Below are 27,247 nucleotides of genomic sequence, written 5' to 3' on the forward strand. Positions count from 1 at the left end.
GGATGAGCCCTGCGGAGTGAGCGCAGCCCCGCCTGCCGCCCCGCGCCGCTCTCGGCTCCTCCGCCCCGCCCGCCTCCGCTCTGGCTTCGGGCCCCTTCTCTCTGCGCTGCGGCGGGCGGAGGCGGCGGAAGGAGAAGCCCATGGAGGGGAACCGGGACGAGGCCGAGAAGTGCATCGCGATCGCGCGGGAGGCGCTGGAGGCCGGGAACCGCGACCGCGCCCTCCGCTTCCTGGGCAAGGCGCAGAAGCTCTACCCGACCGAGACGGCCCGAGGTGAAGCCCGGCCCCCTCCCCGCTCCCCGCGGCCCGGCTCCTGCTGGACGAGCCCGGGCCGCCCGCGGGGCCCGCAGGAGGGCGGGCGCAGGGGAGGCCGCCCCCGGGGGCCCTGCAGGCTGAGGCGAGCGGGCCCCGGCCCCAGAGCCAGCCCGGGGGCTGTGGCGGGGCGCGGGGGATGGAGGCCGGAGTGTGTGCCCAGGAGCAGCGCTCGGGGCAGTGCCGGTCCCCCGCCAGTGCATGACTCTGGCGTCAGGCGCTGCGGAGGAGTGGGTTTGTCTCCCCCGGCGCCAGCGGGGATCTCCCAGGGCCGACCCCGCTCCTCGTCTGCATTCCCCCTCCTCCCTACAGCCAGCAGTTAAAGCGCGGCCGTACAGAGGAGGCTTAGCCCCGATTAACATCAGGACATCTCAGGCCCCAGGCCGAGACAGGCTGCGTTGGCTTCTTTCTGTCGCTGTGAATCACCCCTCTCTAACAGCTTGCGCTGAGAGCTGCAGCTACAGAGTGGACCACGTCTACATTCTCCAGTATACTTGTGGTTTGGGTTTTCTTGGGTTTGGTTCGGTTCCCTTTTGCTTGTACAGCAGCCACATCGGAATATTGCACACGACTTTACCCTTCCTAGAGAGAATGGAATATGTGGCTCTCCCCAAGATGCAATCAGCTCTTCTGACTATTCCGTACTAAAAACTTGGAACCTTTTAGCAAAAGTTGTTTAGAAATAACTGTTTATAAGGAACAGTAGTAAGGTTTCAGTGTATGTAGAACTGTTACCTGTCTTGGAGCCTTTCTGTCACACAGTGCCAGAAGTTAGCTCAAGACACCTTTGGGTACAGCAGGGACATGTTACATTCCTCTGGTTCTCAGTGGTCTGTGCTGTGGAAGGAGCAGGAACTACTTCAGGGCCCTATACTGCTTAAAGGCCTCAGCATTTGCAATTTCTGGAGTGTAAGTTTGAGGCAAAATCTTGACTGGAAGTTGCTGTGAGGAGATGCAGTGAATAATTTTGGGCCTCTTATCTCCTGACTTCTTATTATGTGCAAACAATAAATGAAGATTTTATTTTTTAATTAGTGTTTAATTTTTCAAGTGTTTGTTTTTTTCTCTTGCAAGACAGTATGGATGTTGCCATATTCCCCTAAATTTCTGTGTCTTGAGAACATGACATGCATGACAATACTTTGAGCTTTTTGGAATCTGTAGGAAACAGGAAGGTAGAGGATTTCAATTCAGCTTCTTCCACCAAAGAGGAAATAGCTTTGTCTGCTTCACACAGCTTGCTATCATCTTATATCTCAAAACCTAGAGTAGCTTTCAGGGGAAAAAAATCTTCATATGACTTGTTTTGAGCATTTGGTTTTGGTTTCTTCTTTAAGTAGGGCTGTCACTACATAATCACAATTATAAAGTATTCAGTGCAAGAAATAGATAGCTAATTAGGCTATTGTCTGTAGGACACTTGTTTTAGTCACTGTGGAAATTAGCAAAGTCAATCACAAATGAGGCACAGACCTGGAAGGAGAAGAGATGGCCTTGTGGTAGTGGGTTGTAATCTGAGGAATTGTGTCTTTTGAACTAAAAGCTTCACAGAATTTCTCTCTGATGTTAAATAAGTCAGTTCACTCCGTTTCCATTAATGACCAGCTAATTGTTTGTACTTGATTTTTCAGGTATTCAGCTTGAAACAAGGGCCTGATTTGTGGAACTGGTGGGCTGTTAATGCCCCACCTGAAGCTAAAGAGAATTGCAGTTGCGCTAATACCAGTGAAAAAGACCTAGGCCTGATGTGAACTAGGTAGTTGGTTATTAGGGGACTCTGTAAACTTCTGATATCTCTGTGCTTCAGTTTTCTAGCTGTGGAGGTTGTTAAATCTTTTAAACTCATCTCATTTCCTCCCAAAACAACACCATCTTACTGAATTTGTTTTGGGTTTAAAGTTTGAGGCACTTAAAGGTGCCTCTTAAAAGTGCAGTAAGGTGCAGGGACACAAACTTTTTTTCAGGACAGGTTCTGGAAGAAGTGCAGTAAATTATGGCTGGCATTTTACACTGAGAACAAATTAAATTGCTCTCATTGGCATCTTTTAGTGGGGGATCCACTTGAAGAAAAAATCCAACCCATAATTCAGGTAATCAAAAATCTGTCATAGCATATACCAGAGAGAAAGAAAATTAAGGTTTTGTGAGGCCCTTTAGTTCTAGCACAAATCCTTATTCTACAGTCATAATGTATTGGGTTTATATGGTGCTAGGACAATGTGGTGCAGCCCCAGTTGTCACTGCTGACTTATTTTTCTCTACAGTGTGGGTTAGAAGGTAGTTGTGCTAATTTCGCACTGAAGTTGCAGATTCTTCATGTGTTGTACCTTTAGCATCGTTTTGAGAACAATTGCCCACCATTTCACAAAGTTCTGTCAGTCATAAAAGCAACGAGAATGGTAATGCTGAATCTTACTGGTGGGAGCTTGCTTCTCCTGATGTTATAGTGGATTACAAAAGAACAGAGAATAGGTTTTAACTTTTGTCTCTGAAACAATACTATGTGTGATCTGCTTTTGGCAACATTTACATTTAAAGGGCATTCAGCACTAGTTCAGTCATCAGTGAGGTTTAGTTTTGCCAAACAAAGCTTCTGCCTGAAATACGCTGACTGCAGCAGTGCTATTTTAAGGCTTTACTAGTGTGAAGTGTAAGGTCAGTGCTTATTTAATGATACTGAGCTAATGACTTCATAGTAGCAGTGTCCATGCTGACGTCATTCTTTGCTAGAAAATTGTTTTACCCTTCAGCTGTTCAAAAAATTGTTTGATTTTGATTTTTTGCTAATGATTCATCGTGCAACTGAACGGAATCTAATCTCTTGTCTGGAAAATATTTTTAAGAGTGGGTTTAAAGACAACAAAGGACAAGATGTCCCTTTCAAACTTAGGTGCCATTCTGTTTGAAGGCAGAAAACAATGTTAAGAAAAACTATTTTTCAGTGCTTCTTAAGATTTTTTTTTGCCCATTTCTGATACTGCCTTTAAAAACAATTTTTTTGGGAGCATGTCAGCTTAGTTTTTAGGCTGTTGCGTTAGGACAACTTCTGAATTAGTGAAATTCTGAATTCTTCCATTAGTGAAACGGTATGTGTAGGGGTCATGTTCAATGCATAATGGAATCAAATGTAGTCCAAGGATCTTTCATTCAACAGCAGGTAATAGTACACACAAGAGAGGCTTCAGACACATCCAGAGATAAGATTCATTGTCTTAGCTGCTAACAAAATAAGTCTTTGGTTGGTTGTATGCCCTATTTTGAAATAGTAGATGCACAGTGAAAATTTTCTTTAATGCACTATTAGTACTACTGTTCTAACAGCTGATTTTACCACCAGCAGTTCATGGAAGAGTCAGAGTTTTTTCTGAATATCTAAACTGTATCTTTTCTTTGAAGGAAACAATGGCCCCATACCCTTTGTGTGGTTTTCTTTTTCAGTGTGGGACAATAGCATGTTTGTGTACGCCATCTCCTGCTATTTTAAGAAATTCACACTGATATATTTGAATTTCATTTTTTTAAGCATCCTGCATTGTATTCTCAGCAATGCAACTCCATTATGAGGTCTGAGAAGGGGGTTAGAAAATAGTAATGTTTAAGGTATACTGCAGCCAAACCTATTTATTAAGAGCCTTAGAACACACTTGAAGAAACACTGGATGTTGAAAGTGCAAACCATCGCCCATGCCTGTGTTTCTGCCATTTCTGCTCCCACAGGTTCTGCATACATGGTGGTGCAGGGATGAGAAATTTCTAGAGCAATACCAATATAAAAGGAGGAACTGCAAAACTACGAGTAAGCATTGTTTCAAGAAGGCCACATGTTCAGTAGGATGCCATTGTTAAATGCCATACTCACTAGATAGAAAAAAGAATATTTTTTTTTGGTTTGTTTTCTGGTAGCACTTCTTTGGACCACATTCAGACTGAAACACTTCATTCTGAGGGCACTGTCTGTTCAAAGCTCTGTTCTTGATTAGTTCTTTACCTGCTGACCTGGTCACCTCATTGGAGTTGTTATTACTTCATTTACCTCACAACTTCATATACCACAACAGAGGATTTAGAATAAAGTATTTCAAATATTGAATATGTCCTTCAGTTTTAATCCATAATGCAACTGTAACTTTCCTGTTTTCAAGCTCCAGATTTCACTTGTAGTGAAAGCATCTCCTCAGTTACAATTAGACATCTAAGCTTAGTTGTTTCCTTATATCTGCTGTAAGATCCTGATCTGATAAATCTATGAGTCTTGCTGAGGCAGCTGGAGGGCAAGACTGGCTCTGAAGTCAGCTGACTTTCTTGTTTGGGCTGAGTGTAGCTATCCACTAATAAGTGAATGTAAAAGTAAGTACTGGGGAGCTTTCAAGAAGTGGTGGCTCTCCTTTTCAACAAAGCTCCACTTTCTTTTCTTCCTGTCATACACAAGCTATGATGTGTAGGATTCCAGTTTTCTGCTGCTCTGAGAAAGACCATGCTAGGCAGAGAAGAATTTTTTTTTTTTAATTTAGCAAAAAATTCTTAAGGATTCTTCCCACTGGCTTCTAGAAGAAAGTGCTATGCTTTCACAGTGCATGGGACATTTTTCCTTAGCAGTTTTTATTAGTGCATTTTAAATGTAGATAATAACTCATTTTCTTTATTAAACAAATTTAGCCTATGTAGTTTGCCATGTTGCTCTGAAGGAATCTGTTTTCAGGAAAGGTGGACTATTTAATAATCTTTGATCTATACTATACTTTGTATGCAGTTCCTTATGTTACAATGGTATTGTTTCTGATTCATTGCTAAGATAGATACCACCAAAATACAGGATTATATACAGAAAGAAAAGGCAGACTTTGTTTACAATGTTTATTAAAACTGCTAAATTTGAGATCTGCTGGAACATGGAATAAAAGAGGATTTCAAGAACTAGCAGAAGCCAACTGGTTTTCAAGATTCAGGTCTTGAGCTGGGAGTACTTGGCTGGTCTGGAGATTTTTGTGGCATTTTAATAATGGTTTGAATTTCACCTGATATTGCGTGGAAGGAATAGACATCAGTTTGTGGCCACTAATGACTCAGGATACAGATAGGAATGTATTGTAGGAACTGAAATGTGCTGGAGATGGGCTTGAAGTCTTGTGTGGAATAATTTGCAGTTTCTATAGAGTGTAAGGTTAGTTCCTCCTCTTCAATTTTCAATTTGTTATTCAGGTGTTCAGATGTTTAAACCCTAAGGCACAGGTTCACTGCCTCTGAAAAACATCTAGAAATCGAGCACATGGAAAAATTCTCTCCAGTGTTACCTTACCTTGGCAGAGATAGATGGGAGCAGTCCAGTCACTAATTTTGCAACACTTTTCCATAGTTTTGCCACAAAAAGGAATTGTTAGACTGGCTGCAGAAACATTTGTGGCACAAAGTGGTGATTTGATGAGGAAGGAGGATGTAGCAGCTATTCTTGTAATGTGGTGCTCTCATCTAAGATACTTGAGAGCCCTGACTTAATCACTAATAGCTGTAATGATACTATGATATACTGTTGTTTTTGTAGTTTTGTTGGAAGCTGTTATGAAGAATGGAAGTGCTGCTGGGGGAGGCGCGTACTGCCGAAAACCAGCCAATAGCAGTGATCAAAGTAAGCCCAATAGCACGAAGGAGAACAATGCATCTGCTGCAGGTGAAAGTGGAAAAGGCTACAACAAAGAACAAATGGAAGGAGTATTAAGGTATGCCTTAAATATGTCACTGCTTTTAATTCTGTGCGTTTTGTACTTGCTCTTTCAACTCTGTCATCTAAAGGAGCCACAGGAAGTTTGAGGTTAGCTCAGCAGGGTTACTCATACTGAACTTTGACTACGAGGAAGAGGAGAGTTTTGCTGGTTTTAAACACTGAATGAGACGCTGTCACCTTCTGCAAGAAAGATGCTACTCCTTTCTTCAAACTAGGAAGGTTACTTTATGGAAAAATAATACTCAAAATAGTTATTGAGTAGATCTCATGGTAAATCAACAGCTTGCAGGAAAGTATTTCTATTCAATATTTTTATACTAATGATACATGCTCACTTCTAAAGTTTATTCTCAAGCTAATCTTTTGCTGTACAGACTGGTCTTAGACAATTGTTAAAATGATTTTGGTTTGGATATAAAGGTGTCTGAGAAGTACTGGAACACATAATCTGAGTTGCAATATAAACTCTCCTTACTCCTTAGTGCAGCTTGATAGTATTAAGATAAGATGACATAGGGAAAGGATGTGTGAAAAGAAACAAAGGTCAATAAAAATGTCCTTTTGAGGCAAGTAACTCTTAAGTCATGTTATCACTGCATACTTGCTGGCTGTAGGAGCAAGAAAGATATTGTATGATTTGTGCCTAGGTTTCTGCTAAAGAAATGTGGATACAGTGAGGAAATTGCACACCTCGAACCCTGGTATTTTCAGATGAATCAAGAGATTCCTGTCTCCTAGTTTGTCATTGTCATCTCCTAGTCATTGGATGAACTGTTGAGCATTACAGAAATTTGTGGGGGATTTTTTTGTGTGTGCGTCTGTGAAATGTATGTTGCTGTTGATACTATCTTGGGATCTTCCTGAGGTTGAATAATTTGTTCAGCTGTGCTAACCAGTGAGGAAAGAAGTAGCTTTTCTTTATTGATACAGAAGCTCTGCATTCAGGCAGCAGCTCTCACATGGTTATCCTCTTGGTGTTATTTACTAGAGCTTTTCATTTACCATCATCTCTGCTTAGTTAATATTACTGCCTTTCGTCATACATCTAAACTAAACCCTGGATAAGCCTGTATACATTTTTGGCCACCTTATATCGACTGTTAAAATGAATGCAGAATGTGTGTGAGACAAAATATCCAGAAAGAAGTCCTCTGTAAATGCAGTTTAGGTCAAAATAAGACAAGAATGCAGTTTAGGTCAAAATAAGACTCCCAGAAAGCTGCTGCAAGGAGAGCTGTACTGGTGCCAGTAGTCACTCACCTGTGACATGCCATTCCGAGCTGCAGTCTGCTTCCACATCAGGCTTCCTGCAAGATCAGTCTGTTTGTTTGTTTTAGCAGAAGGTATGTTGCCTACTTTGTCTCAACTGAAATGCAGAGCTAATGTTTTGTGCTGGTAGGCTTTTGTGGTATTGGGTATTGCTTTCTTGAAGGGATTTGTTAGATGCTATATAAACCTAATCCAGTTTGTTGAGATCTGGGCCAGAGTTAGGGGTATTCAAGAACTGCACATTGAGAATAATCTTGATGCAACATTGCTTCAAGAATATTGAATATTTACTATGGAGTTTTAAAACTTATCAAGATCTTTGCAAAATAAGTAATTGTAATACTTTACAGAATGACCCATGTTTGTTTTACATACCACTTAAAATCATGTGTTAAAGGAGTATCTTCATCTTCACTTGGGGAATGCTGCTGCCCTTTAATACAGCAGTTCATGAATCTTTAGAGGGACATGGAATTTTTGTTTAGATGTGGAGCGATCAACAGAGCAAGTTTCCAGTTCATGTTGGAAGTTTGGAAATGTTTTCATGTTATTTGTTAGTGGCATAAACAAGCCACTTAAAAAGTTTGTGGTTAAGAATTAAAAAACGTGTCTGCCTTGCCAAGGAGAACAGAATTAAATACAAACAATGAGCTAAACTAAATGGAAAAAATATAACACATTCAGTGATGATAACTGAGAGAAAGTTAATGTTTAAACCACAGTGAGAATGAGCTTTCTAGTTGGAAACCTGACAGGCAGCATATGATATTGCTTCAGTCAGGCCCCAGATTTTTCCAATTAAATGAAACATGCCCCTTTGGGGAGGGTATTCTTTAGAGGATACAGTTTGTCATCACCATATGCTTCTGCTGTACCGCAGTGGAATGGTTTTCAGATGTTTGAATTGGTTAAAGAAATAGTGTGTGAAAAGAAGTGGTTTTAAACAGTATTTCATGCCCAGTTTTTTGTCTTTTTTCTTGTAAGGGAAGAAATTTATAGACAGCAAGGTAGCAAAATCTCCAGTCTTCAATAAATTCTGAGACTTAGTATGAATTTGACATTGTACAAACAGAGTTGCTTTGCATGTGCATGATTCAAAAGGTCATTATCCTCAAATATCCTTCCCTTTAGGAGTTTTTGGTTCAGTAACTGAATGTAGACGTAGGGAAAACACTTCTGTTTTCAACTACACTTCCGTGCCATTTGCAATGCTTTTGTTACAAGTTTTAGTAAGCTGTCAGACGGGGATTGACTGAGCTCTCTGGCTTGGATCACTGATTAAAGTTCCTGGAGTTGTACAGCTATCTTGACGTAGCTTGTGACAGCAGATTTAAGAAGCATAGTAAAGACACACTTGGAGCAATGTAACTAATTTAGGTGCATTAATTTTCATCAGGGTTCCTCTAGTAATGTGAGTAAGTATGAGTACAAACAAGCACCTCTGTGCTGGCTTAATTTTTTTCCACACACACAGGGGACACTGATCACTAGCAAGTTACCATAGCAGTTCTGTAGAGTATTACACGAGCTTGCAAGTTGCTCAGCAGGGAAAAGTGTAAGATGTAACTTATTTCCTCTGATTGCATAAGTGCTGGGTAATGATGCTCTTTGTAGGAGCCATGCTTGCTATTTCAGTGTGACAGTTTGAAGCTTGAGAGATACCACAGCACTCTTTGTTGCTTTTAAATGGAAATGCTTTGAAAATCCCATCTTGTAGTGCATGTATCTTTTTCTTAATGATTCTTACCTTGTCACTGAGAACAGGATCAAGTTGCCTTATCACCTTTAGGTGACCTGCATGTGGGAGATACTGACAGGAGACTAGCAGAAATATGCTAGGACTCACAGTAGACTTAATGTCTTTTTAGAGCAAGTGCCCTAGAGGTCTCTGGGCAACTGAAAGCTACCCAAGCAATGTCAGCTTAAGACAAATTTGTGAGAAGCATGTGCACAACAGAAAAAAAAAGGAAGTGTTTTCCTGTTGTATGTTTTATACAGGCTCTCTTTAAATTACCTTAAAATGCACATGATGTTTGATGTCTTTGGTCTCTTTTTTTTTAGTCATTAAACCATAGCGTGTATTCCATATTGCCTTTTTGACATCTGAAAGAAAACTGCCATGACTAGTAATATGCTAAATTGGCATTGTTGTCTTGTGAAAACTGTGGTGGAATACTGTTTTTCCTGCCTTGCCAGTGCTTGCTTCTTGGAAAAAAGCACAATAATCAAATTTTGTGTTTGGATCTTTGAGATAGAACCAAAGAAACAAATAGAGCCATGCGTTCTGTAGAAACCTTGCAAGGCAGGATTAAGAGCCATCAAGTAGTGGTCAGGAATAATAGCTTGATTTGAATTCACCTAGTGAACAAAAAAATTGCCTCTACACATTTCATGGATCAAACTAGGAGTATAAGCTGTGTGACTGACTTTTTCGAGGCATTCTGCTGACACTTTTTTCAATCCAGCAAAAAGATATTGGTTCTTTTCTAGCATGGTGTCAAGAAGATAATTAACTGGAAATGGATTAATAAGAGCAGTCAATATGTGTTAAAAAAAACCAAACCACCAAAGCAAAGAAAATCAAGGCATGCCTTTAATTAGGCTGTAGAGCTGCCATGAATTGTTGAAATATCCAGTTGAATGGTTAGAAATTGAGGTGGAAGTCATAATCATAGTGTCGGTCATGGAAAAGTGGCAGAGAAGACATGATGGACTTTGTCAGAAAGCTCATAACTAAAATAAATGCTTAAATGGAGAAAAGTATGCTGATGTAAACACAGCCTTGAATATTTCACATAAGACACACAGTAGAAACAAACTGATCAGGGACATCCAAGAGCAAAGTAGTACGACAAGCACCGTAATGTGTTGTTGAATCAACAGAGATCTGAGACTTCTGCTGCATTTGTTTCAGAAGCTAGGGATATGCTGCTACCAGCTTGAGTTCCTTGACAATGCTGTAACTTTCTCTTTCCACTCTAGAGCACTTCTTTCAGGCCATATTTATGGCACCTAAACTGTGACTGGCTCATTCCCAACTCAGCTGTGAGATACCATTTGCATCAGGCTCTCTGGCATAATTGGAAATTTGACCTGCATAGATTTTGGTCTGCATTTTACTGTGTTTTTCTGCTCAACTCCAGGATCAGAGTTCAGTATAGCTTCCTCTTGCTGTGTTTTTTGTCACTAATGTTCACATGGCTGCTTACTGTGCTGCTCAGTTCAGATTACCATTGGGAGACATAATTGTGGCTCCCTTGATATGCTTGTGATTGAAGTATTTGTCTTTTGGGCTGTTCCTGTGAGGCTTTGGAAGACCCTTCGCAGTACATCATACTCCAAATTTCATGATTGTGCATTGCTGCAAGTATTTGATACAGTAAGGCAAATATCTCTGGTAGGTTTTGTTAATCTGATAAAAGATGGCAGTGCTGACCTAATCTGAATTGTAGATTTGAAAGGTGATCTGCCAAGCACAGCAGCAGGATCACATCATTTTGTAGTCACAGGAGAACCAGTGATGGTAGCCCTAGGGTTTCTGCAGGTGAGAAAGAGACAATTCAGGACCTTAAGGGCTTCTGCTGTCAGCTGTCAGAGCATGGAGAGGAGCCCAGCATCCAGCAGAGTTGTTGGTGCTGCAGTTTAAAGCTGGCTGACCAGTTCTACTGCAGGTGCCTTGTCAGCTGCAAGCTGAGATAGTGGAGCTTTGCAAGTCGTGGTGAGATACCTCTGTCAACAGACTGGGGATGAATGTAGGCCATCACTTGCTCTCATGCTGTTTGAGAAGTCTATTCTGTAAAACTCAGCTGTTATTTCAGGAACAGCCAGCAAATCTGTTAATCAGAAGGACAATGCCAAAGTATTGGCAGGGGAGTAACGATTCAACAAAGAGAGAAATTACCTAAACAACAGAAATAATTTCATAGTAATTCAGATGCAGAAGTCCAACCAGAAATGAAAAGTACAAGAAAAGCAATTCACAAAAAACCAAAACTCCAAGCAAAGTATCAGTGAAAACACCAAACTTCAAATAAGCCAGAAATAAAGAACAACAAAAATAACCTGTTCAATACAAAATGGACAGTTAGTAAGCAAGTGATGTGTACACTGGAATCTTCCAAAGAAATGTCTGCATGGAGTTTATGTATGCAAGAAAATTAGTAGTAGGAATTGCAGCACCTTAAGGGCAGCAAGAGCAAACAAAAAACAATTTGAAATGGAGCATTCAGAAACTTGTTCATACTGAGAGTGTTGCAGGGGTTTCAGGTGCAGTTAAAAGCCAGCAGTAACATAAGTGATGGGGCTTTTCCAGAACCTCCACTAGTTTTACCCTTATTTTTTCCCTGCCTCTACTGGTGATTTGTGTGCCCTGTAATAACAGAAAAAATTGAGAAAGGAGAGGATCCTTCCATCCACCTGCCTTCCCATGACAAATCTCCACAGGATAATTCAGTGGTGCAGGTGAGGGATTCTGGCTGAGTGAGGATTGTCAGAGGTCAGTCTACTAAAGAGGTGAGGAATATGTCCAAAAAGGTCTGTGTCTTCTGAGGGACAAGGATCAAGTTGGCCATGGCTCCTAACAGCTTCCAGCACCTGGAGAAAAATTTCTCATCAGGACGGTGGAGTTTTCGGGGAAGAAGACTTGGAGCATCTCTTAAAGATGAAGAGGGATGGGGCATGTGAGGTTTTATTGTGGTGGGCTACATGCTCCAACAGTATTAGAGAAGCTTGTGGCTGCACAGCCATGCATGACCTGAGTCCTGGTGACCCCACAGTTTGTCCTGTAATAAACTGCCTTACCAGGTTCAGTTTGTGATGCATTACAGTTTTGCCTCTCGGGAGTACATGACAAACACTGACAACTTTGTTTAAATGGAAAGCACCTTCTAGTCATCTTGGCTTGTCCCATTGTCCCCAGTGCAAGTTTTGGTGAAAAACTCCCATGAACTCAGCTGAAGAACAGAGTTGTTATCCTGTCACAATTGCCCTGAGCCGTGCTCTGTCAGGAACCTCTTGGCAACTCGCTGACTCCCTCCCAGGAGGAAACTGCATTGACCAGATGATAACTACTTACAGCCCAGGGGGGTTTTGCCTTGAAGTGGGCAAGCAATGGTGTAAAACTGATGGCTAATGGCAGGGTTTGGCAAGGGCTTCATGGCATAAGGTCACTGCTGAAAATTCCAGGCTTAGGTATGGGTTTTGTCCCCTGTGCATTTGTAGAATCATTTAATGTTTTTAGCTTTAAAGCTTGATCTGCCTCAGCCAAAGGCTTGCTAAACTGCAGAATTTTCATATAAATATGCATGTTCCATATTTGTGTTTGTAGAATTTTTCATTTACCACTAGGAAAGACTTGCAAAGTAAAACCAAATGTGTTATACCTCAGCTGAACACGTTTTTTGATAATAAAAAATACCTCATTTGTGGGCCAGGTTCAGGACAGCTGTTGCATGGAGGTGACTGCATTAATAATTTAGATCTTTTGGTTGATACCCACCATTGCTGCTTCTCCTTTGAGGGTTGTCCACTGTGGAACATCCCCTGGTTTTGAACAGGAGGGATGTCTCGAGTGGGTTTTGAGGAGTTAAAAGAACAGGTTGGCATCTATTGCATTGTTCGTTGGGGTTTTTTTTTTTCATATTTCTCCTCTTGACATCCTAGAGTTGTGAAATTAATGTATATTGGGTCTGCAAATAAGTAAACTTTCATGTTAATTTTTTTTTCATGAAAAATGACAATATGCTATTGAGAAAGTTGCTGAGGAGGTACAGTGCTTAAAACACTTGAATGAATGTTTAACACCAGAGTTTTAATGCTAAAAAAATAACAACTTTGCTACACATTGAGGGCTTGCTATGTAATTTTGTATCAACCAAAGTTCTGAAGAGTCTGGCCCACAAACAGATCAGAAATAATTATTGAAGAGAACTTAGATGGGAAGCTGAGATAGCAATTTCCTGAAATAAAAGCTTAATTTGATACTGTTACACATTTAAATAAAACTACCTGCTCTTGATACAGTTCATCAGTTGTCCAGGCATTGAGGCTATGCATTAGGGGATCTGTACACAACCACAGTTCTTTCTGCTTGTACAGATTACCAAAAAAAAAATGTTCCCAGTACTCAAGAGTATAATTTAATGTATTTTCTTTCCATCCTTTCTTGATGGATTCACTTTCTTTTCAGTTAGCTCTATCAGCTTCCTAATTGGAGCTTATTAAATGTTACTTCAATATAATGAGCTATATTTATTTCACAGGATGTTTGTGTTGGCAGCTCCCTGCATACATTCAATCCAGTGCTCTTGTGAGCATTACACTGAGGCTTCCATAAAAGCTCCTGTATTTGAACACAGGAAACAGGATCCCTCAAATGAAACTTGATTTGATCAATCTGTGAAGTAGGACAGGCCACACATGATGGTGTGGTTGTACTTGTGACGCTCACATTCCCTTGATTACAGCATACCCATACTTCTTCCATGAGAATGCCAAAGGCTTGCTTTGGCCCCTTGTTTTCCACATGGCTGCCCCGTGTATAGTGTTGGAAACATTAAACCCGAATTCACATCGAAATTCGTGCACGTAAGAGAATGCACATACAATCACAGCCATGTGAAGAGACTCACATGAAACTTTTGAAATATTTATGGATTTAATTTCTATTTCTTGCTCAGACCAGCCCATTCCTTTTGGCATGCACTTACTGTCAGTGTGCCTCATTTCTGCAGTGCAAGTTTGGGATTCAGCCTCTTTTTTTTTTTGAATTCTCACTCAAGTAACTTGGTTTGATTGTTAAGCTGTATTTACTGGTTTGATCAGTCCTTCCTGCCCACATAGAATTAATGTTCTCTCTTTCCTGTAAGTGCTCTTTCTTTCTTCTGGGGTATTGTAAAGTATACTACATCATTTCCAGATTTTGCTTTTCCTGTCTGGGTTAGACAGCCTACAAAAAGAATATTTCTGAGGTTTCAGTTTTTAAAAATTCTACACTTGATTATGTGAGATGAGCTAAATATGTAATTGCTGGAGCTGCTACTGTGACTTTGAATTTACATAAATACTTACAGAAAGATGATTAAGATCCAGGTACATTCCCAGCAGAAGTAGTCTCACATGTTTTATTCCCTGAAAAGTAAATGCTTGAGTGGTGGTATGATTTGACTTTTGTTTGGAGAAAGGGAGGTATTGTTTGCTGTGTGCATATCCTTCATACTGAAGTGCATTTGCTGTTTACAGTCAAAACAGATTTTCCTACCTGCTATTCATACAAAAGAAATTTGGAACTCTCTTTTTATGGGTTATTTACAGCAATTTTAATGTAATTGTGGATGAGGAAATGCTGTAATAATTGCAAACTGAAATCCTTTCTTACAACTGTGGTAGTTCTACAGTACAAGTAAAAGAAATGTATGTAATAAGCTCAATAGTGAGTTTATTATGAAAAAATTACGTTCTTTATTTCTACAGTGGATATTTAAAAAATATTTTGTATTGAAAGCAAAAGATACAATGTAGTGCACCAATGTAGTGTATGACCTCATCTGCAGCTGTGTGTTAACCCATTCTTTTTACATCCTTTTGTTTGCAACATTTTACATCATTTTCTTTTGCAGTATAAAGAAATGTAGAAATTATTATGAAGTCCTTGGAGTGTCAAAGGATGCAGGTGAAGAAGACCTAAAGAAGGCTTATAGAAAACTTGCTTTGAAATTCCACCCAGACAAAAACCATGCACCTGGAGCAACAGAGGCTTTTAAAAGTAAAACACTATTTTTACTTTAAATTTCTTTTATGATTAAACTTCATCCAAATAAGACATATTTGTCTGCATTGGTCACTTGTATTTTTACAAATGTAAATGGATTTTTTAGCTATTGTTAAACTGACATTTTTAGTCAAGAAAATATTTGACCTTTGTTATATTAGAGGTATAGATAAATAACATGGACTTTGGCAGTAGGGCTTGGTTTCAGAAAATGGACTGTAATGTTCAGTACAGGGAACAAATACTTGATCTATGAAACCCAATTGCAGTTTTACTGTTGTTGATTTAAAGTAGTCATTGAATTTTACTACCTTGGATCTTTACTGTACTTGAGCTAGAAAAGAAGAAAGCAATCCTTGATAGCCAAATGCAATTTTTACTGAATCATGTGCCACAGTAAGTTACCTCTTCCTTGGAATTTCTCGTATGTGTGTAGTTTTACTACTTTTTCTACACAAAAACACCTGAGTAGAATCATGGCCTGACTAGTAGTTGCCTTTGACCATTTTTAAGGTAAAATTTACAGTCTGACTTGACCTTATTTAAGGCTGCCCAGCTTAGACCTGCACAAGGTAAATTGTTGAAGAAAAGCTTATTAAAGAAAACTACACCTTCATCTCAGATGAAGAAATATGTGTATCTGTAAGAAATGATGATGTATAAACAATCTGATTGTGGTACATCTTTTTATTCTTTTTCCTGTGTGAGGTTTACATGCAGATATTTGTAAAAATCATTCGGATAAAACACTTAAATTGGGGAGGGAAAAAAAGAAAAAAAAAGTCCTGAGCAAGACTTCTGATACAGACTCTAAGAGGTAATTATAATAATATATTAACAATTCCAGGTGAAAAGTAGATACAGCAGAGCAGGAAAGTTGATTGCTCTTGATTCATTTAATACAGCTATGTGATGTCTTTATCCAAAAGATACCATTCCTATAAAATTGTCCTAGGAAGTAAATAGTTCTTCCTTGTCAACAGCATTTCAAATTATCTTTAAAATGTTAAAACTCAGTTTCTTAATGTTGTATTTAACATCAGCACTTTGTACAAGTCTGATTTCCTTCAGCTGAATTTCACTTTCTGGTTTTTAACTAGATGAGTAAATGAACAGAAAACTTTGTAGGTGAATCTCGTTGACCAAAAATTATTTGATGACAATTAGCATTTTCTTGCATTGAAATTATCATAATCCTTTTGCATGGCTGAGTAAATTTATGGTTTATTTTTCCTGTAAAGTGTCTGATCAGTTTTTGACATCCATCTGAGAAAAGGAGTTCATAATAATCGTTTTTATTTCATAATAATGCTTTATTTTAAGGAAAGGTCACATTATGAAAAAGAATTGAGTTTCATGTTAGGTAAGGTACTTAGATCTTGACATACCTAGTACTATGAGCAATCTCACTGAAGTGAATTTTAAATCGAAAAGTTTGTGCAAATACAATAACTTCTGCCATCTTTTATCAATTCAATAATAAATCTTTCCTTTGAAACTTATAGGCAGTGGCCTTTTTTCCATTTTTATGTCCTTTTTGAAAAGAAAATTATATTGGAATCAAATCTGTTGTGGATTAGCACCAGATAATGAAGAGCAAGTAACAAACAGGCGTATTGTGACAGTATGGTAACTTCACTGTATATGCAGTCATCTGATTGATCTCTCTAAGTTTTTAATTGTTGGGAAAATCTAAATTATTACTCCAAATTTTGTCCTTGTACTGAGCAACAGAGCAACAGTTTATATCATGCTTTCTAGGCAAAATACCAGGCTTCATTTTTTTTGTGTTTTCTCCTCCACTTAAAGGAATTGCTTATGTTTTTTCCTAAGGGCACCTTAAAACCTTTTCTTAATAATAATTCTTTTTCTGGATAATGATTAAAATATATAATTATAAAGCCACAGTCTTACTTGCCTGTGTTGAGGTTATAGTGTTGCACCTTTCATGAACTTTTGATGACTGATAGCTTTTCAACACTAAAAATCATAATGCTTGTGCCTTGGGTTGGTTGGCTGCAAAAGAAGTCTTTTGTTGGAGAGGACTGGAGAGAAAGAAAGGAAGGCAGAAAGGGTTTAGTGAAGGTAGGAATGAGTGAAGATTGTTCATCAAGTGACAACACAAACTTTCCATCAATCTGCAAGATCATTATGTCTGGGCGCAGCAAGAAAAAAACTTCTGAAGTCAGCCGAATATGTGGGTTTTCTTGCTGACTTTTTCCATGCGTATCTAAGTGAGGTTTTTTCCTTTCTACTGCCAAAACTGAAGCTGTTTATTTGTGATACCATAGCATAAACAGGGACAAGCATCCAGGCCAGGCCCTCCAAACACTGAGGTCATATTGACCGTCTGAGGATCACACACGTTCCTGTCACATATGCGTGTTGTACTCTTCATGTTACATCATGCAAAACTTTGTGATTACTAATGTAATCCATAAAATACCTTCACAAGCATGAAGAAAAAGACATTTACACTTTTGTAGATAATGAAGTTGGTGCATTTCAAGAAATGACCACTTATCAAATGAAACCAAAGAGAACTGTGCCAAGTCTATGATGGTTTTTTAAGCTAGGCTGCTAGAGCAAATTTCAATTACCCAGCTTCAGAATCTCATTGTAATGCTTGACGCTTTTTTTATAACTGCAATGAGTGAGAACATTTCCACAGGTGTAGGTGTTCCCCCAGAAAAAGAAACAAAGCTCTCCTGCCTCCTGCTTTGTTTAACAGGATAAAAGGCCTTTGAATAGCGTTGGTGGGAAACTTTGTGGAAGATATTCTAAGAAAAGTGGAGATGTTTCTGGACCTTGTTTTACTGTAGTTGTTTTGTAACATACAGTAAATTACATCGTTTGCTGCCTATTTTTGACTTTGAAATTGCAATTTTCATGCTGGAATAGCTTTTATCATGCATTTATGGAGTTGTGTTTTATTCTTTGCTTCAGAAATTGGAAATGCATATGCTGTGCTGAGTAATCCAGAAAAACGAAAGCAGTATGACCTTACAGGCAGCGAAGAGCAAACTTGCAATCACCCTAGCAATGGCAGATTCAACTTCCATAGAGGCTGTGAGGCAGATATTACTCCAGAGGATCTATTCAACATGTTTTTTGGAGGGGCCTTTCCAACAGGTACTTGTATACATCAGTATAATTGTCGAGATGTACTGCCAAGATACACCGTCGAGTGGCATTAGAGTGTATGACATTATAAAATAGAATTATTCCAGCCGGCCTTGTGAGCCCAACTCTACAATCTGCATCAGTTTATTTTTCCCTCAAGTGTTGCTAAATCCCAATAATGTCACTTCTTTGGGCTTACTATCATAGAGCTTAAAATACTTATTTTAAGCAATTTTGAAATTGTGAGGTACTTTAATGTCATTTTATGTGCCATTGTGTGATAATGTAAAGTGCTTTATGTTGGTTGTGTACTGACCGCTAAATAGTATTTTTGTACATGATTTAAATGTGGATGTTCCTTCCTCAGGTAGTGTACACTCATTTTCTAATGGTCGTGCTGGCTACAGCCATCCGAACCAGCACCGTCAGAGTGGGCACGAGAGGGAGGAAGAGAGGGGTGATGTAAGTTTAAGCACCATTGGCTTTAAACTATGAAATTTGCTTTCAGTGGTGTGATTGTACAGGAGCTCTGTACTGTAGAGGAGGATTTGTATCTGCCAGTTGGGTATTCTAAACTTAAGCGGGTGGTTGGCTTCCTGACTGGTAAATAGGCATGCAAATTTGAGAAGGTAATAGCCTGGTTTTGTAAACCTGTTGTTGTATGTCACTCTCTTACTGGTGACTAGTATTTTTAACCTAAATTTTAACTAATTCTGGCCACTAATCCTTGTATGTATTTAAAAATTTATTTGGGCTGAGGTAAGAATTGAGCTTACAGCTCAATATTACCTACATGAATTATCTCTAGTCCTGTATAACCATGTATCACTGTATAGATGAGACCAAATCATGGCATACAGTGTAGGTGAAATCAGCTTTTATTCGGTAGTTGCTTGTGTATATGTGCTAACCTATGAACTCTTGCAGCTTGAGCACTCTGTGAATATTGTGTATGCATTTGAAAGTTCAGATAATACCACAGTGTTCACAGTTACTGTTTGCCTAGCAGCTTTTGAGGCTTAAAGCAGAAAGTCACATTTAGCATTAAGTATTGTTAAATTTACCTGTTTGCCTGATAAATTATGAAATACCTGAATCTGTTTTGTTCCTTAGGGAGGTTTTTCTATGGTCATTCAGCTGATGCCTATTATTGTGTTGATCTTTGTTTCCTTGTTGAGCCAGTTGATGGTATCTAACCCTCCTTACGCCTTATACCCAAGATCGTAAGTAATGCTTGATTTACATCACCTTAAAACAGAGGGAAAGGTATTGTCATCGTAAAAATATTGTAAAAAAAAAATCTCCCGCTTAGAAACATTGTGGAGTGTCTTCTATTAGTTGACCTTTGATTTCCCACAGTGAAGAAAGGAAAGGAAGGTGTAGATGAAGAAGAACAAAAAATTTAGGTGCAAAGAACATGCTTTAAGAATGTAAAGGAGAAAAGAGGTCAGCAGTACTTGGAGTTTAGGAGGTCTAGTACAAGGCAGTGGATCCATGCAACATGGCGTGTTGCAATGGTGTTTACATCTCCAACATACTTAATCAAAACCTGAAGTCTGCTAAGGCTCATTACTCTTTTGGGGGTCCTCTGTGTTTGGAGAAGGTGGAGAACTTGAAAGCAACCTTCTGGTCCTTATTTAAGTGCTAAACTTGATGACAGCTGGCAAGATTGTCTGTTCTTCACTTCATTCTAGGTGATGGTAAAATCTTCATTTTCTTGTGAAGAATTCTACTTGTGAAATTTACCTGTTTTGTACAGTAGGATATTTAAACCTTTTCTTCTTGTGAGAAATAAATAACTTGAATCAAGACTGCAGCTAGCTGATAGACTTAGCCCACTCACCACAGTGGTTTTAAAGGTCCTTAGTTTCTTGCAGAACTCTCAGCCCCACAACAGAAAGGTTTCTTTTCTCCTGTTTTTCAAAGTTCTCTATTTCTGCAGTAGGATGTGTTTCCCTTCTGCAGCTAAGCTGTTGTAATGCTTAGAAAAGCATCTCTGCCAAAATGTTTGTATCCAATCTTTGATTTTTAATCTGCAGAGTGCCAGCAGGAAAATGAATCTATCAGGGCTGGCAGCAAACACTTCAGAATGGAGATGCCTGTACTGGGTTGCCACACAATAGTGACCTGTTTCTGTGGAGTTTAAATGTAATTTTCTACTATTAAAACTTAAATTTCTCTAAAGAAGTATGAAATAAATGTCTTAGTAAAGTGGAATTTTTTTTGAGATAAAGCGTTTAAGGAGCAGAAGTTTAATGATCAGGTGAATGCAATAATTTTATTCTCTAGCAGATTATTAGAGCCATTCTTTTATTATTTGTCTCAAAATGGCAAGTTTAGGAGTGTGCTGGTATTATTCTGTAATGGCAGTGTTGTTTTTAAGTCTATTTGTGGTGTAAAAAAATAATGGAATTAATATTTAGTCTTTCTCTCTCCCCTGCGTCCTTTTTGCAGAAGTACGGGGCAGACCATAAAAATGCAGACAGAAAATTTGGGTGTCATTTATTATGTCAATAAGGACTTTAGAAATGAATACAAAGGAGTGTCATTACAGAAAGTGGAAAAGAGTGTGGAAGAGGATTATGTGTCCAACATTCGTAATAACTGTTGGAAGGAGAGGCAACAAAGTAAGTTTGGTAATATGTGTAATCTCATTAAATCATGCATTACTATAAAATAATTTGCCTTGGGCAAGAAGGAAATGCTTGTATGATTACAATATCTCAATGCAAAAGTAAGTGTAAAGGTCCCCTGCTGTTTCTCCCTTTAAAATTGTCCCCAGTGTCACTTAGTTCTTGAATTTTACTCGGTGATCTAACAACCATTTGCAAATTATCAGCAATTTTAACCTGCTGCTTTATTATCTATAACAATTACTTAGAAAATAAGACTACGCTTAATTGATAATGACAAAGCTTTTGTCCTTAACTCACTGCAATTTCTAAGAATTCTTTTTATCGAGGCAATAGCTCATTTCCCTAGGTGCTTTTATATAAGTAAATAAATAGACCAGAAGCTTACATAGGTGTTTCCAGAGAGATGAAAACATAATCTGCATTGGACAGCAGTACATACAAACACTGCTTTTCCAGGCAACTAAGGGCAAGGTAGCACATCCTCTAAAACAAGGGGGTTTAGCTTGCCATCTGTTTCTCCCATCTAGTATTACACAATGAGTTACTTCTTTTCAGAAACTTAGAATTCGGTGTTAAAGCATAAAAATACTGAAGAGCACCAGCCCTTTCTAAATCAGCATCAAGTTTAGCCAGTTCTTACGTTATCTGTGACCATTTTGTGAGCTATGTGGAAGCAGCACTACTGAAATTACATCAGTGTTGAAACCAGATGGTTTTAACTTTTCCAGTGGTAAACTTCAGTCATAGACAACTGGAAAAATAATTCATTTATGTACTGTCAGTAAACTGACCAGAAGCAAATAGAATGCAGTTCTCTGAGTCCAATCTCATGTTCCTGCCTGTCTCTGCAGTCCAGTTGTTTGGTACTTGTAATTTATTAGCTTGTGAAAACTACCCGAACTAATTTTGAGTAAGTGGCTCCTAATCTTTTTTTTTATTATAGAAACAGCTGATCTTGTGGTTTTATGGATTTAAAATACCTGTTGTGTGTTAAATCTCCTTGACAGTTAAAATCTTTCCAGGGTTGACTGACATTTAAGGATGTCTTGCCTTTTGAGTGGAAGTGAAAAAAAGTATATTACAGAATTAAAATGCTCAGCAATGTCAAGCTGTTGAGCACCAGTATAATACAGAGAGCTCTTAATTATTAATACCTCTGAACACTGACAGTCTGAATCAGCATCAGTTGGAGTAAAGGGCTTTACATTCAGATTGGACTTTTGGGAGCACAGACAAGATGCTAGAGCTATCAATAACAATGCAGGATCACTGAGAGTGGCCTGTATTTGTAATGTTTAATGATGTCTCACAGAAGTAGCGGGGGATTTTTGTTATTTTGTTGTTGTGGGGGATTTTTCTAGGGTGTGGGTTTTTCTTTTTAATCAGATACTGCTGCATGAACTCTGAGGGAGCTGGAAGGCTGATACAGCGTTACCTGCTCAAAAAGGTGAAGTTGTTACAAAGATCCAGCAGAGGAAAACGGTAGTGGTGCTGTTTAGGTGGTGTCTGAGGGAAGTTAGAATAGTGAGAAGGAAAACTGGGGGAGGATTAAAACCTGAGGTGTTTTGTACAACTCTGTAATGTGCCAAGTATTCAGTTTGTAACAAAAAAAAAAAAAAAAAAACAAAACTTTTCTCTTTTCTCCTTAAAGAAACAGACTTACTTTATGCAGCAAAAGTATACAGAGATGACCGCCTCCGAAAGAAAGCAGAGTCCATGTCCATGGAGAACTGCAAAGAGCTAGAACGGCTGACCAGCCTCTTCCGAGGAGGATGAGCTACAGTTACACACACATCTTACCTATTCTGTTATCTCTCCTGTAAACTGACAAGAGATTTAGTTTCACCATGGATGCTGGAAAAGAGGGTGGATGTAAAACTCTACTGTGTAGCTGTTTCCAGAAACCTTATGCTGAAATATCATTTAACGGCTTCTTTACCTACTGTGAAATATAGGTAACTTTAATTGTCTAGATTTTACTTCAAAGCTTCTGTGAATTCTTTCAGCAGAGAGAATAGCTCAGAAAGGATGCTATACTTGTAGAGACTTAGTCATAGTGGTTCTCCTCTAACATATTTGCCATGTAAATATCTGTGGAAAGAACACTTTGTGTATATACGAGTTAAATGACTTTCTATTTAAAAATCTCAGAAATTTAGTTCCATACTACATTTTGTCTCACTGATGGAATAAATAGTATGATTACATCACTCCTATTCAGATGTCAAGTGTGTGGAGTTGAAACAATAATTTTTAATATTTTATCTCTAACTCTATGTAAAATCTTCTAGGTTTACCGCTTAGAGGAACTTGGTATTTTTAAATATAATGCCATATATTCCTAAATATCTGTTGGGGTATATTGATCTGGTGTAGAGTAGCAGTTTAGCTGTTGTAGTTTTTTAGCATTTCTAAGCAATGCTGAGAAAAATAAGAACTACACTAATCTCTTTTCAAAGTAAATATTTGCAAATGCTGTACAGACCATTATAAACATTGCTTTTAGTACTTGCAACAGTTTACAGCAGCTCTACCATTTGGTATTCCAGTAGTAGTAAATCCATACGTATGGCTAACATGCATCCATAGCTTCCTTAATTTTCACTGGAAAGGTAGAGGAAAACATGCAACACTAAAATCTTAACACTAAAATAAAAAGGCAACCTAATTCTTTTTTTTCCTGGCAGGCTTCCATTTTCTTACTACTTTTTTATTTCAAGCTAGGTCACAATACTGATTCTTCAATGGGCACCGCAAGTGGAACAGGGAAATTTTGCTAAGGACAAGCTATGTGCCTTTCAACCCTTTTGCCAACTATTTAAATGCTTTGCTGCTTTGCAGTGTGCTCCTATGGTCAGAGCCCTATCACTTGTCAGAAGAGGTAGGGTATGCATTTTTTGGGACCAGAATGTAGCTGAACTGACTTCCTAGAAATGAGCAAGCCTACTCTTTGGCTCCTACATAGAAGATCATGTAACTCAGTGGCCTGGAAATGGAAACTATATGTAGCCACACCTGCTGATGCAAAGAGGTGTCCTGAAGCAGCTAAGTACAATGTACTTAAAGTTTATCAAAGTATGTTGAAAATGTTTTTAGGTTCAGTAGCTGATGTTTTTTACATTTTAACAGTGTTATGCAGGGGAATGTTTCTTGTATTTGAGAATGACAGATAGCTTGTATTATAGGCAATATATTTTGTTTGAGAAAACTGCTCTTTGAACAATGCTGTCAGTTCATGTGGAGCCAAATATTTCTCCTAAATTGAAAATTTAAATACTTTGTCTGACTTCATTGCAATGCCTTCTGATGTAGAGCAGGATATGACTTTACAAATACACTAAATGCTATTGCTCCAAGTGACCCAGAAAACATTTTGCATATATCCCTTTTCTAAACTGTCCCAGTGAAAATTACTTGGCTTGACATGTAACATGAGACTGGCTGCAGGCTTTTAACTAAGCAGCTAAACCAGCATTCAAGGTGGACATAAAAGTCTGGGGCACAAAACAGAACTAGAAGTTCCTGAAACAACAAGAAAATAGGGTTGCTGTACTGAATGTCCTTGCTAAGACTATAGTAAAAGGGTTCAGATGTAATAGAAAGACATCCAGTTGTTTGAAATATGCAATCAAAATCTACGGAGAAAATGAGATTCCCTAGATTTTGTAACTGTCCAGAATGTATTGTAATTATATTAATGAAAACAAACTATCAAAATACATCCTGGTACTCCTGTGTCTTCTTAAAGGAAGAAAATTATTCCAAAGGCTTTAAAAAGTACTTGGGCTTTCCTGTTTACAAATGAGTTTGAGCTTTCAAGTGATCTTTTAGTTAACAGGAAGAAGGATATATAACACATTTATCAAATATTGGAACTGTGAAATCAGAGTGAACAGATGGTCTTAGCAAAGCTGCCTATAATAATCCCATGGGCTGTGTCTGCCCTGCAGCCACTTCTGGTACAGGTGAGAAGTGGGGAAATGGATGGATGCTGAGCTGTCTCAGCTTGGTTCCATTGCTGTCAGTTCCTCTGTAAACTGGAATAATGTGGTGGCTGTGCTCTATGGCAACAGAGACATCCCAGAAGGTTAAAACTGAGACTTAGACTGCAACATTTCATTTGACTACCTATTGCAATTGACACTTTCTGAGAAGGAGATAATATGTTTATACTGGTGGAAGTATGCTGCTTAGCATTTAACAGATTAAATAGTTGCACAGTTTGAAATAAGTAGTAATGTGCAAAAGGATGCTGTGATTTCCTGTGGCATAAAGATTAAGCTGCTCTAAATATGGCCTGCAAACATTCTTTTAATATTTCAAGTAGGTGTTTTTCTCCTCGTGATTGTTGCTTTTTTCCTCAAGTCTGAAGGGTTTGTTTCTTCAGAAATGTCAGTATCTTCCCTGGATTTGTTGAGGGAATCTGCTGGAAAGTTCAGAATTCATTTTCTCAATGCAAATTGAAGAGGATGGAGTACTTAAATCTTTACAGATGACGTTTCTTCAGAAGGCAAAGTTCTCATTAAAATAAGATGTTGGGAAGAAAAGGGGAAAACAAAACTGGTTTTGAACAGCCTGACTAAAAATCCCTCAATGTTTTAGCTACCTGCTCCTTACTGGTTTTATTTAGTCATTACCTTTCATTTAATCTAGAATTAAGGATAGTACGAGCATAGGTTGTTGGTTTTATCCTTTAAAAGGGCAGGCAGAAAAGCCCTGCAAAAAGAGAAAAATCTTGGCATGACTGTGACATAGCCTAATGAAAAAACGAGATGATTTGCATCTGCTGAAATATAACATCAGTATGTGTTCTATTTATGGAGCATCCTGAGTCACAAGCGTGTTCAGTGTTCACATCTGATGAACATTTCCCTATAAGTTCTCTGTTTGGGTAAAACAAGTCTAAATTGGATTTTTTAACCTTTTTTAAAATGGTCTTTTTTCTTTTACAAGTTTCCAAGAAATGGTAGAACATTACAGCACTAAAAATGTAACAGATGCATTTAAATAGACAGCAGAGACAACTTTAAATTATAAATATTTTTAATATAATTTTGTAACAAATGCTGTAAAAGGATTAAAATGGGAGGGCAAGAATATTTTTAAGTTTGTTTGTTCATAAATTTCATTCGCCTTTAAGTAGTTGTTATTCTGACTTCTTGTAGCTCTGTCAAAGAGAAGTGTAATAGTAAAAGCATTTTGTTTTTTAAAAAGCAGCTAATATTAAATAAATTCCTGAAGCTATAACTTACTTACATGTAGTGTAATAAATATAGGAAAGAAATAGGCCATTTGTTGTGGTTTGGCCTCAGCCATGAACTAAGCATTGTGCAGGCAGCTGCTCTCACCCCCACAGCCTGATGGGGAGGAGAATGGAACTCTGGTAAAACCTGTGGGTCGAGATGACAGTGGTTTAATCATCAAAACAAAATATCAATGATAAACAGCAGTGAAAAGGGAGACAAGAAGGGAGAGAGAAATAAACCCCAAGAAACAGAAGCAATGCCCAGTATAATTGCACACCACGCTGACCAAAGCCCAGCCTGTCCCTGACGAGCAGTCGGCAGCTCCTGACCAACCTCCCCAGTTTATACACTGACCATGAGATGCTCCATGACATTGAATATCCCTTTGGCAAATTTGGGGCTGCTCTCCTGGCCGTGCTCCCTCCCAGCCTCTTATGCACCTGCTCGCTGCCAGAGCATGGGAAACTGAAAAATCCTGGATTTAGGGTAAGCACTGCTCAGCAACAGCCAAAGTATCGGCATGTTACCAACATTATTCTCATACTGAATCCAAAGCACAGCACTGTACCAGTTGCGTGGAAGACAAGTGACTCCTCTATCCCAGCTGAAAGCAGGACACCATTATAAACTATACTTCCCATACTTCTCAGTCTGGCAGGAAACAGATTTGAGTATTGGGCTTCTCCACATTTTTGGAAGTAATATTAAAATGCACTGTTTAGTTATGATATTATCCCTCATGCAGAATACATTTCTCCCTCAGTACTGATTTATTCCAGGTATAGAAAGCCAGTCATTGGGATGGGAGAATAAATTCCCATTAACAGCAATACAGGAGTCATCTCACAGATGCTTTTGCATAGCTTTTAATCAAAATGTGACAGTAAAATAGATCACTGAGCATTGTGGCTGCAAATAATAAAAAAAAAAAAGTTGCCTTTTTGAACATTTTTAGTATATAGTAGGGACTATTTTAATAAATGTGAAGACCAAAGTTGTCCCAGGTAGCATTTTCAAAATACTATCAGAAGCTCACAGGATGATTTTATGGGGTTCTCTTTTAAGTATCTCTCAAATATGACCAAGTCTTACCAAATTGCTGTGTGTGCATGGCTTGGATTAAGAAGGAGGTATGGATTCTCAGTATTCAAATAAATTTGTTCTTTTGAATGAC

At 38.6% G+C, this 27,247-nt stretch overlaps 1 protein-coding gene across 5 annotated transcripts; it reads left to right on the forward strand.

Annotated features, from left to right (window-relative positions):
- DNAJB14 (DnaJ heat shock protein family (Hsp40) member B14) lies at nt 1-27,247 on the forward strand. 5 transcript variants are annotated; one of them, XM_066317879.1, is made up of 8 exons: nt 1-273; nt 5,852-6,026; nt 14,917-15,062; nt 18,015-18,200; nt 18,559-18,653; nt 19,305-19,414; nt 20,646-20,818; nt 22,479-27,247. In XM_066317879.1, exons 1-8 carry the CDS (start codon nt 141-143, stop codon nt 22,601-22,603), a joined length of 1,143 nt encoding a protein of 380 aa, XP_066173976.1. In that variant the 5' UTR covers nt 1-140; the 3' UTR covers nt 22,604-27,247. The 5 variants fall into 5 exon arrangements, with proteins under 5 accessions (XP_066173976.1, XP_066173977.1, XP_066173979.1 ...); XM_066317880.1 differs by lacking the exon at nt 20,646-20,818; XM_066317882.1 differs by lacking the exons at nt 18,559-18,653; nt 20,646-20,818 and having other exon boundaries at nt 22,479-22,611.

This window comes from Sylvia atricapilla, chromosome 4 (genome assembly GCF_009819655.1).
Source record: "Sylvia atricapilla isolate bSylAtr1 chromosome 4, bSylAtr1.pri, whole genome shotgun sequence".
Taxonomy (NCBI): Eukaryota; Metazoa; Chordata; class Aves; order Passeriformes; family Sylviidae; genus Sylvia; species Sylvia atricapilla.